This window comes from Gadus morhua, chromosome 5, assembly GCF_902167405.1.
Source record: "Gadus morhua chromosome 5, gadMor3.0, whole genome shotgun sequence".
NCBI lineage: Eukaryota > Metazoa > Chordata > Actinopteri > Gadiformes > Gadidae > Gadus > Gadus morhua.
Window position 1 is genome coordinate 19796354 of NC_044052.1, and position 15452 is coordinate 19811805.

At 46.5% G+C, this 15452-nt stretch overlaps 3 protein-coding genes across 3 annotated transcripts in view; 1 reads left to right on the forward strand and 2 right to left on the reverse strand.

Moving 5' to 3' along the window:
- The window catches only part of pcnx1 (pecanex 1), a 46993-nt gene extending 44822 nt beyond the window's left edge, over positions 1-2171 (reverse strand). The window contains 1 exon segment of the mRNA XM_030356025.1: positions 1619-2171. Coding sequence (XP_030211885.1) covers positions 1619-1771 — 153 coding nt within the window. The 5' untranslated portion in view covers positions 1772-2171.
- A 215-nt stretch (positions 2172-2386) lies between these two features.
- med6 (mediator complex subunit 6) lies at positions 2387-7744 on the reverse strand. Its single transcript, XM_030356033.1, has 8 exons — positions 7640-7744; positions 6915-7074; positions 6483-6574; positions 5302-5396; positions 4845-4953; positions 4120-4235; positions 3969-3996; positions 2387-3344 (listed from the first exon to the last, which is right to left on the reverse strand). The coding sequence occupies exons 1-8, from the start codon at positions 7659-7661 to the stop codon at positions 3211-3213; spliced, it is 756 nt and encodes a 251-aa protein (XP_030211893.1). The 5' UTR covers positions 7662-7744; the 3' UTR covers positions 2387-3210.
- Positions 7745-8612: 868 nt separating this feature from the next.
- ttc9 (tetratricopeptide repeat domain 9) lies at positions 8613-12933 on the forward strand. Its single transcript, XM_030356032.1, has 3 exons — positions 8613-9418; positions 10092-10274; positions 11651-12933. The coding sequence occupies exons 1-3, from the start codon at positions 8908-8910 to the stop codon at positions 11731-11733; spliced, it is 777 nt and encodes a 258-aa protein (XP_030211892.1). The 5' UTR covers positions 8613-8907; the 3' UTR covers positions 11734-12933.
- The last annotated feature ends 2519 nt before the right edge of the window (positions 12934-15452 follow it).

The window sequence follows — 15452 nt, forward strand, 5'->3', positions numbered from 1 at the left end:
CACAACGCTTTGAACTGTGGGTAATTCCCTTAGGTGAAGTCTGCACTGATGCGTTTCTCTCCAAGCATCACCAGGCTGGTGTGTGTGTGTGTGTGTGTGTGTGTGTGTGTGTGTGTGTGTGTGTGTGTGTGTGTGTGTGTGTGTGTGTGTGTGTGTGTGTGTGTGTGTGGGTGTGTGGGTGTGTGGGTGTGTGGGTGTGTGAGAACAGTGAATTAATCGAGTAGTAGTAATTGAGTTAATTAATTGATGGGTCACTTGGACATCACAGTATATGTGAATAGTTGCTACTTCTGTTTCATCGGATAAAACCCACCGAGGCTTCTCTGAGCGTTCTCACCACCCGCTGGTTTGCACATGATTTGTTTACACTGGGTGTGATAAATCTATGCATAGAATCAATTTTAAATCAGCCAAACAGCCACACAATATGCAAGTAGTTGGGGTGGCTTTTTTCTAATTCACGCTTCGGGGATCATGGCCATTTCAGGTCAAGTTTATCTAAAGAGAAACTTTTCTCTTTAGTTGCTGTGAATAACATAACTTCAAAAAATTAAAACACATTTCAGAAGGAAGAGGCTAGCAAACAGCAGTTTATAGCTGTACATCTGCCTTTCAGATTGTTAAGTGTCCTTTCAGACTGTTTATAACTGTGTATCTACCTTTCAGACTGTTTATAACTGTATATCCGACTTTCAGACTGTTTATAACTTTATATATGACTTTCAGACTGTTTACAACTGTAAATTTGCCTTTCAGACTGTTTATAACTGTATATCTGCCTTTCAAACTATTTAGAGCTGTATATCTGCCATACAGGCTGTTTATAATCGTGTATCGGCCTTTACTAGCTATTCTGATCACAGCCAGGATACCACTGGTCTATTTACTTCCTCTCCAGGAATAGACAGCAGACCTCAAACTCAATATAGCCGTCACTATGCATGTATAAAGACACTTTAAATAGGCAGTGCGTGTTCATTTAATATTTAACATCCAAATAAACTGATTTAAAACCAAGCCTTCTGACAGCTAATGGCTCATCGAGATAATTCAACAGTAGTAGGTTTTAACTCGTGTGGTGATGGTTGATATCAGCACGATTGGATGGCTATTGATAAAGGAGGCGTTACATGGGTTCATTTACTCAATAGTGATGATCTTCAATCAGTGTACTGGCCAGGGTCACCAAGCCATGGGGGAAGGGGCAAATACATCCTACTGAATAGAAGATATCCTTATATCAATGTATGCCCTACTTACAGCAACCAAGAGTAGTATTGTCAAAAGGGATTTCACAAATAAACAATAGAACTGTCGAGGGGTCAACCGACCCGTTGGTTGGCACACTTGCTGGAACAATTTGAGCGTCAGATTTGACACAATGCCATTAGAATCACGCATTGTTATGAAACGCTCCCGTATGAACCCACAGGCAAGGGGCTTTATGATGCATAGATTGTGTTTTAGTAAGGTTTAACAGCGGTTAAAACGGCTATATTAATGTTATGACACGGTGCATTGTTGTCTTAGTTTCTACAGAGGATCGCCTGGGACGAAACATTAAATCTATTTGACTTAATTGCCTTCCGGGGCGCTCGGCCAGTGAACAGATACTCACCATGTACAGCGTGAAGGGGAAACACAGCAGGAACAGCCAGATGTACAGATGCAACGCGTTCACGAACGTATTCTGATGGGGGTCGTAGTACCATCCGCCTGTGATCGAAGCCCACAGCCCCTGCCTGAGGATCTGTAGAGTTTGAGACCCCATGTTTGCACACACCCCGTCCAATCTCAACTGAGTGGAGGAGAATCAACGAAGGAAGGGACCGACACGTCGGGGAGTCGGTGGTCAGCACTCGGCATGACGAGAAGTGCTCTTGTCTCCAGACGTCGGCCTGAAAGTCCCCGCTGCAGCCATCTTCTCTGCAGCCAGCTGGGGCTCTCGCTCGGGTCCTCCACGGAGAAGCCTCCTATCCCACCACACCCTGCGCGCCGCTTCTTCTTCGTGGCATTCGTGTAACGCCGCTGGTGAGCCGGACTGTCACCTGTCTTTGTCCATTTCTGCCCCGGATAAAACGGACTCAACGTTTTTAAAGAGGTTGCCTTATGAACCTGAACATGACGAGATGCGAAGGAATGAGGAGAAAGGCAACACAGAAACAGGAGTGAGGGTGAAATTTGTGCGTACACTTTCGTAGAATTAAAGCCCGATGGCGCCATCGTGTGGACAGATCTTTGCATCACGCTTTGACAAAGAACAAGATATCTGTAAAATGTATACTCGACGGTTTAGGAAATTGACTAATTCAATTCGTTAATTGGTCTATTGTGTTTGTGAGGAAGTAATTGCACACAGGCCAAATGATTTCATAAATACAACACATTTCAAAACACATTTTATTTGACACAAAGTCAATCTTACCATTGAAAATGCACTTTCATTTTTAACTGAATCAGATTATTTTAAACAAATAATAAAACATGAAGAATAACAGGATATGAATGTACTTTTATCAAAAATAGGCCAGCCAGCATTAGGTTTCTTGATCAAAACATCAAACATGTTGAAGACTGAAAAGACAACCCTTTCTTTGTCTTGCGATAAATCCCCTCACTCAGCAAAGCTCGTGAGTAAGAATGACCTAATGATTCATTACGGAAAGAAAATAGTGCTGATGTCAAAACGGCCCGCTGATGTCAGCCTTGCGACGGGCCCATACAAAACTCACTCAGCACAACGGGAAGGCTTCAAAAAGCTCTGACATCTTTACCACCAGCTGTGTTTACGTCTGTTAGCCATGACCAGCCACTTCAGAATCTACCCTATGGTGACATCACACGTGGGCGTGTCCACCCAGATGACCGACAGATACATCAGCCTACCAGTCGGTACAGTTCAGCCAGGTAGTGACATCACACGCCCACGTGTGATGTCACTACTGGGTCGATTTTGTGGGATTACAGCCGCTTTGTAATGTAACCCCTGAAGAGCGAGAGTACAAGACTGTGTATGTGTGTATGTATTCATGTATGAATGTGTGTTATTGCCAGGGAAGCCCCCTTCCCAGCCAATCAAAAAACAAAACTACTTTGCATCTGATTGGCTGAGAAGGGGGGCTTCCCTGGCGCCTCCATGTCCGGCTTGAGGAGAGGCAGATTGGCTGAGGGTTGATCCACAGGGTTCCTCCGGGTTGGGGGGGTCCCTGATCACTGGAGTCGGGCTCTCTTCTCCGGGGGGGGTTTGCTTGGGGGGGCAGGAGCGGAGGTCTTGGTGGCCGGCTCTCTCTCCGTCTCCTGCTTCACCGTCTCTGCAGGAGGCTCCGGCTCCTTCTTCACCTCCACTACGAGAACGCAACACAAACACACACACACACAGGGATTAAAGAGGCACTGCACGCTGCACTGTGTATCTGGGTTCTGCTGCCCCCTAGAGGCTAAAACAGTCATGGCACACTGAAGACTAAATCATTGGTTGATTAGGCCTAAAAAAAAAAATTTGGTTCCTGTTGGTTGTCAGTTGAGGTCATGGGTAGGTAGGGAATTTTTTTTATTTTTTTTATTTTTTTTTTTCCAGCGGCAGCGAATGATAGGCAGGTTGTTTTCATTTAAAAACGAGAAAATCCTTGTACAGAATGAAGAGGTGCTGTACCAAAACGTAATTATAATTTGCTTTTTTATAAAGCTGATAAAATAATTTGGGTCGCACATAAATTGACAGGGTCGGTCGGAAACCGGAACCAAACAAATTTTTTTTTTAGGCCTTATCTCAAAGTGGATAAGTGGTGTCTCGTTGACACTTATCGGTTTGTTTAGTCATTTATATAAAGAAGGTTGAGTGCTATTATTTGGGGATTTAATTAACTTGATATATTAAGTTGAATAAACTAGTTTGTTGCCGTCAAACAACTCAATGAGCAACGGTCTGAATTCTACACATGGTGTGAGCTTGAGGTCTGACTTCATACCTGGGATTGGTTTCTCGCCAGGTTTGGGCTGGAAAAAAAAAGATCAAAGACAGATTAGGGATGATATCAAGCAAATCCGATGTCAGCCGAGGATCTTCTGAAGAACACCGGTCACAGAAGAAGTGACCTCAGAGCTCAGAGCAACCCTCACCTGGTAGAATGTGGGCGGGAACTTGGAGCGGAGGTCAAGCAGCAGCATGTCGACGCGCTGCCTCTGGAACAAAGAGCTGGGCTCCTCCTTCTTCTTGGATTTAGGCTTGGCTTTCTCTGGAGGGCAGCATATGACAGGCGGTCAACAAACCTCCATGCTGTGTAGCTTTCATGATATATTTTGGTTGTATGACATTTGCATTTACACATAGGGCATTCAGCAGACGCTTTTATCCAAAGCGACTTAAGTACATTTGTAAGAAGAAAGAGAAACAACAATATATCGCTGTCAGTAAAGAAAGGATGTTCAGAGAACCAAGTGCCGAGCACTAGGTTAACCCATTCCCAGTATACAACAAAGATAGCTAGGATAAGATGCTACACAATACTAAGTACTATTTTTAAAGATATGATCTTTATAATTATGTATCTTTATTATAGATATTAGTCATATTTCAAGTTATATTCTGGGATTTGTGTCAAGCCTTAGTAAAGCTTTAGAAAAGTTTCCTTATAATTTCCTTGTGCTAAAACCTTCCTGATATAACACATCACATTATCAAACTTCCAGGGATGTGTCATTCACGTATGAGATCAGTAAATCATCTCCCAGAACTCCCACAGGCTGAGGGTTAAGATTAAAGAAAAAGGGCCCAAATCCACGGGAAGAAACCTGAAGATGATGGGTTAGGTGTTGTGAGATAGGATTCTAGTAGGCAGACCCACCTCTCTCCTCCTGGTCTTTGAAGTGCCACCAGTAGCCTTTAGAGGGGTGGTAGCGGCAGTAGGACATGGCCTCATCGAAGGCCGACTGGATCCCATGCACCGCGGACAGCTGGAACCACAGCATCACTCTCGTCATATACATACACAAACCTCCATATTTCCATAAGTGTGTGTGGCTTCATGCATTTGTGTGTGTGCAGGCTGTGTACGCGTGTGTCTGTGCGAGTACATGTGTACGTGCAAGTACATGTGTGTGTGTGTGTGTGTGTGTTTGTGTGAGTGAGTGTGTATTCATGCATTTGTGTACACGTGTGTGTGTGTGTGTGTTGGTTCAGGGGTGTGTGTGTATGTGTGTGTGTTTGTGCTCAGGTGCGTGCTTGTTCAGGTAGGTGTGTGTGTGCGCGCATGCATGCGTGCGTGCATGTGTGAGTCTGTGCGTGTGTGTGTGCACCCTCACCACTCTGGATCCAATGACAGAGCCCAGGTCGGGGGCCTGGTACACCACCCCTGCTATGATGTAGTAGTCAGCCAGCGGCACCGTGACGGGGCCCCCTTCAGGACAAGCGGGGATAGACAGCCCAGTGTTGGCAGAGAGGTTTCTTTGTGAACTTTTCCAGGTTTACAATGTCAACAAGTTGTGGTTCATTTTATCGCAAATCTCAAACTCATTGAGTCGCCTGATTACCAGTGCATAGACGCACGTGACTATGCCACCATTCTCTTCTGACATAATTCACAGCATGGATTATGACCACTTAATAATCGTATAATCGAACATATATTAGTATTGGCTATCACAGAGATAACAGGGGATGGGCAACAAATTATAAGAAATGTTCAGCAAAGCATACAGCATGCTTGGAGTCACAGGTGCACGTCAGAGGAAGGCCATCAAGACCACCACAGAGGCAGCTGAGAAGGCCTCTAGATGGCTGTGGATCAAGAGGGGCGATCCGTGGGTACATGCTACTTAGACACAAGTTGGGACTTGATCAATCCCGGCTGGGTCGCCTGGTTGAAGGTGTATGATGTATGATGAGACCCGAAACACCCAATGACCCCAGGTTCCATCACTGATGATGTGACTAAGTGCATCAATAGATGTATGTTAAACTACTTGTATTGGCTATCACCGAGATAACAGGGGATGGGCAACAAATTATAAGAAATGTTCAGAGTTCAGATCACATTGTCTGACCAATAGAAGACCCAAGGCTTCTTGGACTTCTGTAGCCAGCCAGCTGCCGGTGTGGGTTGTGTGTGGGTGCCTGTCTCTCCTACCTTGTGTTGTGTGGGTGCCTGTCTCTCCTACCTTGTGTTGTGTGGGTGCCTGTCTCTCCTACCTTGTGTTGTGTGGGTGCCTGTCTCTCCTACCTTGCGTTGTGTGGGTGCCTGTCTCTCCTACCTTGTGTTGTATGGGTGCTTGTCTCTCCTACCTTGTGTTGTATTGGTGCCTGTCTCTCCTACCTTGTATTGTATTGGTGCCCGTCTCTCCTACCTTGTGTTGTATTGGTGCCCGTCTCTCCTACCTTGTGTTGTGTGGGTACCTGCCTGTCTCTGTTCCTACCTTGTGAAGGTGTGGATGCCTATCTCTGAGGCCTACCTTGTGATGGTGTGGGTACCTGTCTCTGTTCCTACCTTGTGAGGGTGCGTGTCTCTGCTGCTTGCGGATGATGTACAGAATGGGCTCCTGGGCATGAAGAAGAATGTACTCCACACCCACCATCTGACTGGAAACACCAATAAACAGCAAACGCGTGTTGAACTTCCACAACAGAGAAAGGGGAACAGGCAATGAGAGACAAATTCATCTTGCTTCATACATTTACTATTATAATTCAATATTTGGTCCTTTATCCAAAACAACTAGCACAGACAGTTCTATTAAGGAGCAGGTAGGGGTTAGACAGTGAATCCAGAATGATACAGCTCATTAAGGAGCAGGTAGGGGTAAGACAGTGAATAAATGATACAGGTCATGAAGGAGCAGGTAAGTGTTTGAGGGGGCATCTATCGTGAGTAATTATCAATTCATAAATCATGGATAAACATGAATCACGTTATACTAACTTCAGATGTTCCAGTGTGAGCCGCTGCATCTTGACCACCTCATTGTTGCAGGTGCGGTCATAAAATGGGTTACTTCTCTCGGAAAAGTAGTCCAGCACGTTGCCCGGGTTGAGGATGGGCACCCATCCACTGTCAACCCACGAGATCCCCAACAGGTTGTCTGGGAAACGGAAGGGGTCGTCAGTCATCAGCCATACATATACTTCATTTGAAACACTACGGCCGTGTTAGGATGCGGTTGTAAAAGATATATTACATATTATTATAAATCCTAATGTGTTGCAGCGATTAATATCTGAACCGGTTCATTGCACAGCAGTCATCTTACAGTATGTTCCTCTGAACCAGCTCATCTGATTGAAACCGATTAACCAGCCTGACTTCATTCAACGCAACTGTTTTAATATTTACTTTATATTTACGGTGAAAGCGACGTATTAGTCTTAACCTGAATCCATTTAATAAAAATAACGAACGCTCAGTCGCTGTATGAATCGTTTCGACATAGATCCGTATAAACATGTAGTTGATCATCCATCATTAGCAGGCTGCGCTGGCCAGATGAGGATGAGGAGGAGACCTTCCTCACACACTACCGACGTTAATCTCCGGTAGTCCTCGAAAACCAAATGCAAGACAACTAAATCCATTCACCACACCATGGAATCGACTTAAATCGTAGCCGTGTTTTGTTCAATAGGACAACAGAGAGCGAGTGTAGCTACCTCTCATATCCCCCGCCGCCATGTTGTAAACAGGAGACGCTCGACTGGCGGCGCGCCGTGATGACGTACCCTAATTATAACTATTGAATTAAAGGTCTGCGGTCGAGCCGAACCACGGCTCTATTTCTATTCAGACTGCTCTACTGAAAAAACTATAACAGATAACTCACTGTATAATTTATATGCTCCACACGATAGTAAATATGTCAGACGTTTAGAATAGCCTGCTCCGTCATTGTGTGTGTGTGTGTGTGTGTGTGTGTGTGTGTGTGTGTGTGTGTGTGTGTGTGTGTGTGTGTGTGTGTGTGTGCGTGCGTGCGTGCGTGCGTGTGTGTGTAAGAGAGAGAAATAAATGCATGTGATTAAAGTCATAATTGTTTATTTTCGAGTTTGTAAAATATTCAAAACCACTCTCATGTCATGACTGGTGCTTCATCCGCTAATGAGCCATTATGGCCGGTTAGAGGCGGACCTGATCGACTCCATAAGGTTTCATCAACGTATCATCATTCCCAAGGTCGTTTGAAACAGGGCCAGTTGGGGTTCCGACGGACGGCATTCCCCTCCGTGGAGTCAGGCTGGGATGACATCATCTTTTTCTCCCCAGAACCACTGCCCACCACACCATCACACCCCGTCACCGGGAGACGGGGTGTGCACGAGGAGCCCGAGACAGAGACAGCGTGAGAGGCTCGCGATCAGATCCCTCTCCAGAAGCACGACTGCGTTCTTGATCCAGCACCTCTAGATAGAAGAGGAGTGACCAGAAGAACGTTAGGCCTACACAGATCTAGAAGAGAGAGTGAGCGAGAGAGTGAGTGAGAGTGAGTGAAAGAGACACACATAGAGAGAGAGAGAGAGAGAGAGAGAGAGAGAGAGAGAGAGAGAGAGAGAGAGAGAGAGAGAGAGAGAGAGAGAGAGAGAGAGAGAGAGAGAGAGAGAGAGAGAGAGAGAGAGAGAGAGAGAGAGAGAGAGAGAGAGAGAGAGAGAGAGAGAGAGAGAGAGACTGGTCCGAGTAAACAGGCTGTGTTGAAGAACCAATCGGAGAGCGTCAGACAACCCTCCACCGGGGAGCGCTCCGCCCGTTTGTTTCGCGCGCGCGGAGGGCGTTCATCTGCGCGTGGTTCTTCCAGCGGACGCACGAGCCGAGGAGCAGGATGCCACCAGCGACCCCGCGTCTCATATCCCCCCGTTGTTATTAGTCTGACGGCGCGGAACAACACAGATCCACTCGGAGCCTTCGCTAATACAGGACCGTCGGAAAGACGATGAGCGTCCGCCCGGCTGCCCAGGACGGCTCCCCCAGAGGGGAGGCTGCAGGCCCGGGGAGGAAGTGTGACAGCGGCGCGGCGGCTGGATCCCCGCGGCACCAGCAGCAGCAGCCACCCAACCTCCGCACCAAGGATGCCCGCTTCCAGCACCAGCAACAACAGAGGCACCACCACGGAGGGCCGCAGCTCCGGCAGCCGTCCTCCGCACACTCCGAGCCGGCCGACACGGTGCGCCGGGCGCTGGACTTCAAGACGCAGGGCACCCAATGCTACAAGGACAAGAAGTACCGGGAGGCCATCGGGAAGTACCACCGCGCTCTGCTGGAGATGAAGGGTCTGTGTCGCGTGCTGGGAGACCCGGACACTGGCTCTGCTGGGACCGGGTCCAGCACCCCCAAGTCCCCGCCTTCGCTCCTCCTGACGAGCCGCGGAAAGTCCAGCCCGCTGACGGAGGAGCAGGAGGGGGCCGTGGAGAACGCGGAGCTCGAGTGTTACAACAGCCTGGCGGGTAGGAACCGTCGGCAGCGTCACCGTCAAATCCATCACCATCGCAACCATCACCATCAACATCAGCACCACCATCAACATCAACATCATCATTACCACCATCACCAACACCACCACCACCAACAGCACCATCACCATCACCACCATCACCCTCACCTCACCACCACCACCACCATCAGAACCAACACCATCACCCTCACCATCACGTGCATGTTTCTTTTGATGTTCACTGTTGAAACCCATTTCGAAAATTCTCCAGAACCATATCAAACAATAATGAGGGTATGAGTCACCATGCTTTGATTTGATCTTGCAGTTTATAAGAATAAGAAAAATATTATAATAATGATAATATAATAACAATAAGTATCCATAGATACACTGTGAATACCTAATAATAGGAATAATAGGAATATTAATAATGGAATAATGTTTGCTCCATCACCTGTATTTCGATTTTACTATTATGTAACGTGTATTTAACCAGCGGCACATAACGCAGCCTACACAACCTTTCCTTCAAGTAAACAACTCCAAACAAATGTAACCGCGCACCTCCACGTTCAAACATCGACCATTAAACCATCCAGCGCACCGCAACCCAAACCGTGCTGCGTGTGGTGACGTGTGCGGACCCCATGCCCTGCTCCTCCCCTCCTCTCTCCTCCACACAGCCTGCCTGCTGCAGATGGAGCTGGTCAACTACGAGCGAGTGAAGGAGTATTGTCTCAAGGTGCTCCGGAAGGAGGGGGAGAACTTCAAGGCCCTGTACCGCTCCGGCGTGGCCTATTACCACCTGGGGGACTTCCAGAAGGCCCTGCACTACCTCAAGGAGTCCCACAAACAGGAGCCGTCCGGTGAGAGCCCGCAACCCCCCTCGCTCCCCGGCTCAAGGCTTAAGGCTCAGTTATGGTTCCGACGCAATGACCAACACAGACGCTGCGTCGGGTTTGAGCGAGCGGACCAATCACAGCCCGACCCTCGTGCGTCGCCTCCACGTAAGGTTACAATTTTTGAGTGGACGCAAGGAGGGTCCGCAAGGACGTAATGGGTCCGTGAACCCCCTTGCGTTACGTCAACGTTGAACCATAACTAAGCCTTCACTCGGTCATAGTTCACCTAAACCCTTTTTTGAATGCACTGAATGTACGCACTTGTTGTATGTTGTATGTCCTGGCACTGAATGTACGCACTTGTTGTATGTTGTATGTCCTGGCACTGAATGTACGCACTTATTGTATTTTGTATGTCCTTGCACTTAAAAATAGTACTCACATTGTGTAGCATCTTATCCTACTTATCTTTGTTGTATACGGGGAATGGGTTAACCTTGCGATTGTTAGTTGCTAGGCACTTGGTTCTATAAACATCCTTACTACGTATACCAACAGCGAAATATTGTTGTTTGTCTTTCTACTGACAAATGTACTTATTGTGAGTCACTCTGGATAAAAGTGTCTGCTAAATGCCCTAAATGTAAATGCAAATCTAAATGTTTAGGAATTTAAAGGAGCTGTATGTAAGTTTGAAGAGCTGATATTTTGAGTGTAATTGCTTAAAATGACGTCATCCTCCGTCAGATGTAAGTGAAGGAAATGAGTTGTGAGAATATCGGTTTCGAGGTGACTATGCCTGGCTCCTTTGTGAGACTATTTATATTTCCATAGTTCCCTGCTCATTCCTGACCAATCAGAAACTCTCTACCCTGATTGGTCCAGGAAAGCCATGTTTCCTGTCAATCACAAGTGGGCGGCTGCAGCGATTGTCACTGTTGGAGACACATGGCGAGGGAGGGAGCAGAGAGGGACGGGACGTTTTTGTCTTGATTTTCGTGCTCTCTCCCGCTCTCTCTTTACATTTATATTTACATTTACATTTACATTAACGGCATTTAGCAGACGCTTTTATCCAAAGCGACGTACATTTGTCTGAAGAAAATGAAACAATATATCGCTGTCGATAAGTAAGGATGTTCATAGAACCAAGAGCCAAACACTAACAATCACTAGGTTAACCCATTCCCCGTATACAACAAAGATAGCAAGGATAAGATGATGTTATCCTAGCTATCTTTGTTGCATCTTTTTCGTCAAAGCTTATCCTCCTTATAGATCTTATTAAGATCTATAAGAAGGACAAGCTTTGACGGTAAACGGCTCACCTAGTGATGGGCATGTCTGGGTCGCATCCCGCCCTGCGTACCAAACGGCTGTGTCCCTCTCTCCGCTCACAGACACCAACGTCATCCGCTACATCCAGCTGACGGAGCTGAAGATCCGACGCACCGCCCAGCGGGACAAGAAGGAGGCGGCATGAACCCCGGTTGGCCTCAGAAACCGCACCACCCTCCCCCCAAACCCCAACCCCATCCACCGACCCACCCCAACCGAGACCCCTCACCAAACCCCCATCACCCCCAACCACCACACCACCCGAGCCCAAACACCAACCAGGTCCAACTACCAACCATCAACCCAGCCCAACCACCAACCCGCTCCACACACCGACTGTGACCACCCAGACCTTACACGCACCGTGCCGTCGGTGTAGCTACAAAGATGCGTCAGCTCTCCCCCCGGTAAAGTTAGGAAGACATCGGACCTTTATTCGGACGACCCCCGTCGCTTTCCAACCTCACCCGGGCGTTTGTCTCTCACCTCGCTCGAGCTACACGCTAACCCTTTCCCTCGAGGGTGTTGTGAATAGCGTTTAACCCCGTAACCCTCTCGCAGTAGTCGTAGGCTTGTGTAAAAAAAAACGCGCTCCGTGCTGCCGTCTCGCCGGTGTGGAGGAGTGCGACACACTGCCAGTCAAAACATCGCACTCTCAGCCCCCACCCAGCCGGAGTCCGTGGGCGACCAGAGCAGCTTCGCGTTCACACCTTCCCTTTACTCAACATGTTTTTTTTATTGGCATGGCGTGCGTGTGGGTGTGTGCGCATTTGTATTTCTGTGTGTGTGTGTGTGTGTGTGTGTGTGTGTATGTGTCTGTGTGTCTGTGTGTGTGTGTGTGTGTGTGTGTGTGTGTGTTTTTGTGTGTCGGAGAGTGTGCGAGTGTGTGTGGTTGTGTTTCAGAAAAAACATCTACTTTTAAGTCAACTGAACAGTATTTTTAAGAAGGACTACGACATATATACTGTCGATAGGCCAAATATCTAAGAACAAAGTTGCGTTTTCCGGTGAAAAAGGGACTCTTCCTTGAGGGTAAAAACCCGACCAGTGTTTGGGTTGGCTGTGTGTTAACCATATCACACATTCTGTGTATATATGGGATGGCCCAATATTTCTTTGGTTAGCTGTGTGTTAAACATATCACACTCTGTGTATAAAGTGTATGAGCTAGCCTGGCCAACTTGCAATGGGTGCCGCTATGATTGGAGATGGACGTCATTCTTGTCCTGTTTTCTTAATGCCAAACCAAGCACTTAAATCACATTGCATAAGATATATGTACAAGCACACTGTCAACAGATCTATGTAATAAAGATATCTACTGATTAAAAATTATTTACTTGTTGTTCATCTTCAAATCTTCATTGGTTGCAATCCTGGTGCACTCTACACCTGCTATACACACTTGGGGACATCTGGTACACACCAATGGTATCAAAACCTGGTACACACACCTGGTTTACACACCTCGTAAACTTACATACACACCTGGTATACTCCGACCCATTAAGACACCTGGTCACTTTACACCTGGTATACACACCACATATACACACCTGGCAAACTTACAACTGGTACACACACCTGGTGCATTCAAACCTAGTATACACCTGGTACACACACCTGTAAACACAGCTGTATACACAACTGGTACATACCTGTTTACACTTTTCGCACATACCTGGTACACACACACACACACACACACACACACACACACACCAATGTCCCGTTACACACATGTCCTGGTACACACACGGCCAATGATGTCAGCCGATCGGTTGTCCCTCTACAAGACTAGCAGGGGCCAGAGCATATCGAGGAGGACCGATGTGAAAAGAAACGCTTTCAAACAGACATCTCTCCTCCCTGGTTGCCATGGCAATGCGACGATAATAGTCTAGGGGCTCTGGGGCTGGAGACAGCCAGTGGTGGTGGTGGCGATGATGAGGATGAAGATTTAGGTGTGACATAACACTGCGCTCGACAGATCTCCCGCCGAGGTGGACGACATGGTGAGGGGCGCACTGCCGATGTAGAGTGGACTGATGCCGCATCCAATGCACAGCTGACATTTAGTCCTTAGCGAAGGAAAACCATACTAATGAAGAACCAGGAAGAGACTGGATTGTGTGGACTACGTTTTTACTGGAGTAAAGTGTGTGTGTTGCAGTGCAAATACAAGTTAAATCAGTCGTACATGATATCAGAGTCCCGGGTTGAAACATTGTCCATCGGTCTCCAGTAGGGGTCCGGGTTTCATCAGCTTATTAGCAGTCGTGTTTCCACCAAGAGGAGGGACCATACACTATCAGGTAGAGACGCTGTGTTGTTAGATATCCAGGATTCTAGCATTCCCCCAGACTACGCAGAGAAAAAGCATTCACATTTACATGATACATTATCATCCAATCGCATTAACAATGAACCAGTCCCCCCACAAATCCGTTCCCCAGTGGGTAGCATGTTCCAGGCAAAGAGGTCACGTGTGGATCAGATGGACAGGAGTAAGAGTGTTAACCAGACCTCGTGTTAACCAGACGCAGTATTAACCATACCTCGTGTTAACCAGACGCAGTATTAACCAGACGCAGTATTAACCAGATGCTGGCTGGTTCATAGTCTCCCCATGGTCTTGTTTGCAGATGATTCCGACTCTATTTGACCTGTTGTATTTCTCAAACATCGTGTCATACCGGACCGGTCAGCTGACAGGATGTCACAGAGGAGGGACAACGTGGATGTGAGTGTTGGGGCAAATAAATGTGAACCTTAAAAGGTGTGCCAGCTGGCTTTATCCCGGTACACTTTTTATTTCACGTTCCTTTATTGTTGTTTCTATCAAACTTAAACGATTTAGTCTGTGGATAAAAAGATCGAGATTAATTGATTGATCCAAGAGGGAATTATTTAGAAAAGGTGAGAAAATAATAATTTGAACAAAAAGTGACAGTGTAATAGTGGTCGAGTTTTGACGTTAGGGTTATTGCAAACAATTAATTGGGTTGTGAAGCCCCACCCCCGTATAAAATATACATAACACATGTAATGAATTACAAAAGGATACATGAATAAATAAATAACCTTAAATAAATAAAAAACACACATACAGTACATCATTTCATTAAGAAATCAATCAATATATAAATAAACAAATGTCAATATTACAAAATTAAATACTCAGAAAGAGATACCGGTGTGCACTCGCCGCAAAGACCTGGTTCACGAAGACCCACTGAGGCCCATGCAGTCAGTACGTCCATAGCATAGCCTCACTTCACGGCGGTAACACCTAGTGGGCCGCGTGGTTTAACAGTACATGAGGCCGAAGAATCCCGTCCTCTAGCCTAGCGCTCGTCAGAGCGTCGCACAACATAGCTCGTATGACGATCGACGCAAAGAAAAGGTGCTTGTGTTGTGAAACAATATCCCTCACGTGGGGGTATTGATCGGAGGTGATCGTGGTGACAGCTCATCAATACAAAAAAGACTTGTACAGGACACACTAGTGAACACGTTGGCTGCCAACCAATGGAATGACAGTTTTAGAGACCATTCAAGTAAATAAAGTGAATTTGTTTTGCAATTGAAAATAACCACAAAAACGGTTAAAATGTAAGCTTTACAATCATAATGCTTTTTCAAAAGTGCACTTATAAAATGCACAATCTAAAACAGGAACTTAAACGAGGAGAGAGATATGTAAAGCTTTGTGGTTATCAGTGTTTTAAATGCCATTATCACTAATTTCCCATTCATTAAACATTCACTAATTCCAGGAAAATAACTTTTTATACAACTTGGCCAAATGGTGTCTGTAAGTGGGACAACGCAGACAACTGTCATTGTTTAGTTCTTGTAATG

Coding starts and splice junctions, on each gene's coding strand:
- med6 (XM_030356033.1), bottom strand. CDS start 7,661: ATGGCGGCGGGGGATATGAGAG. Junction 6,575..6,914: donor CTCACACTGGAACATCTGAA/GTTAGTATAACG, acceptor TGGTGTTTCCAG/TCAGATGGTGGGTGTGGAGT. Junction 5,397..6,482: donor GAGACACGCACCCTCACAAG/GTAGGAACAGAG, acceptor CTTGTCCTGAAG/GGGGCCCCGTCACGGTGCCG.
- ttc9 (XM_030356032.1), top strand. CDS start 8,908: ATGAGCGTCCGCCCGGCTGCCCAGGACGGCTCCCCCAGAGGGGAGGCT. Junction 9,419..10,091: donor GTGTTACAACAGCCTGGCGG/GTAGGAACCGTC, acceptor TCCTCCACACAG/CCTGCCTGCTGCAGATGGAG. Junction 10,275..11,650: donor CCACAAACAGGAGCCGTCCG/GTGAGAGCCCGC, acceptor CTCCGCTCACAG/ACACCAACGTCATCCGCTAC.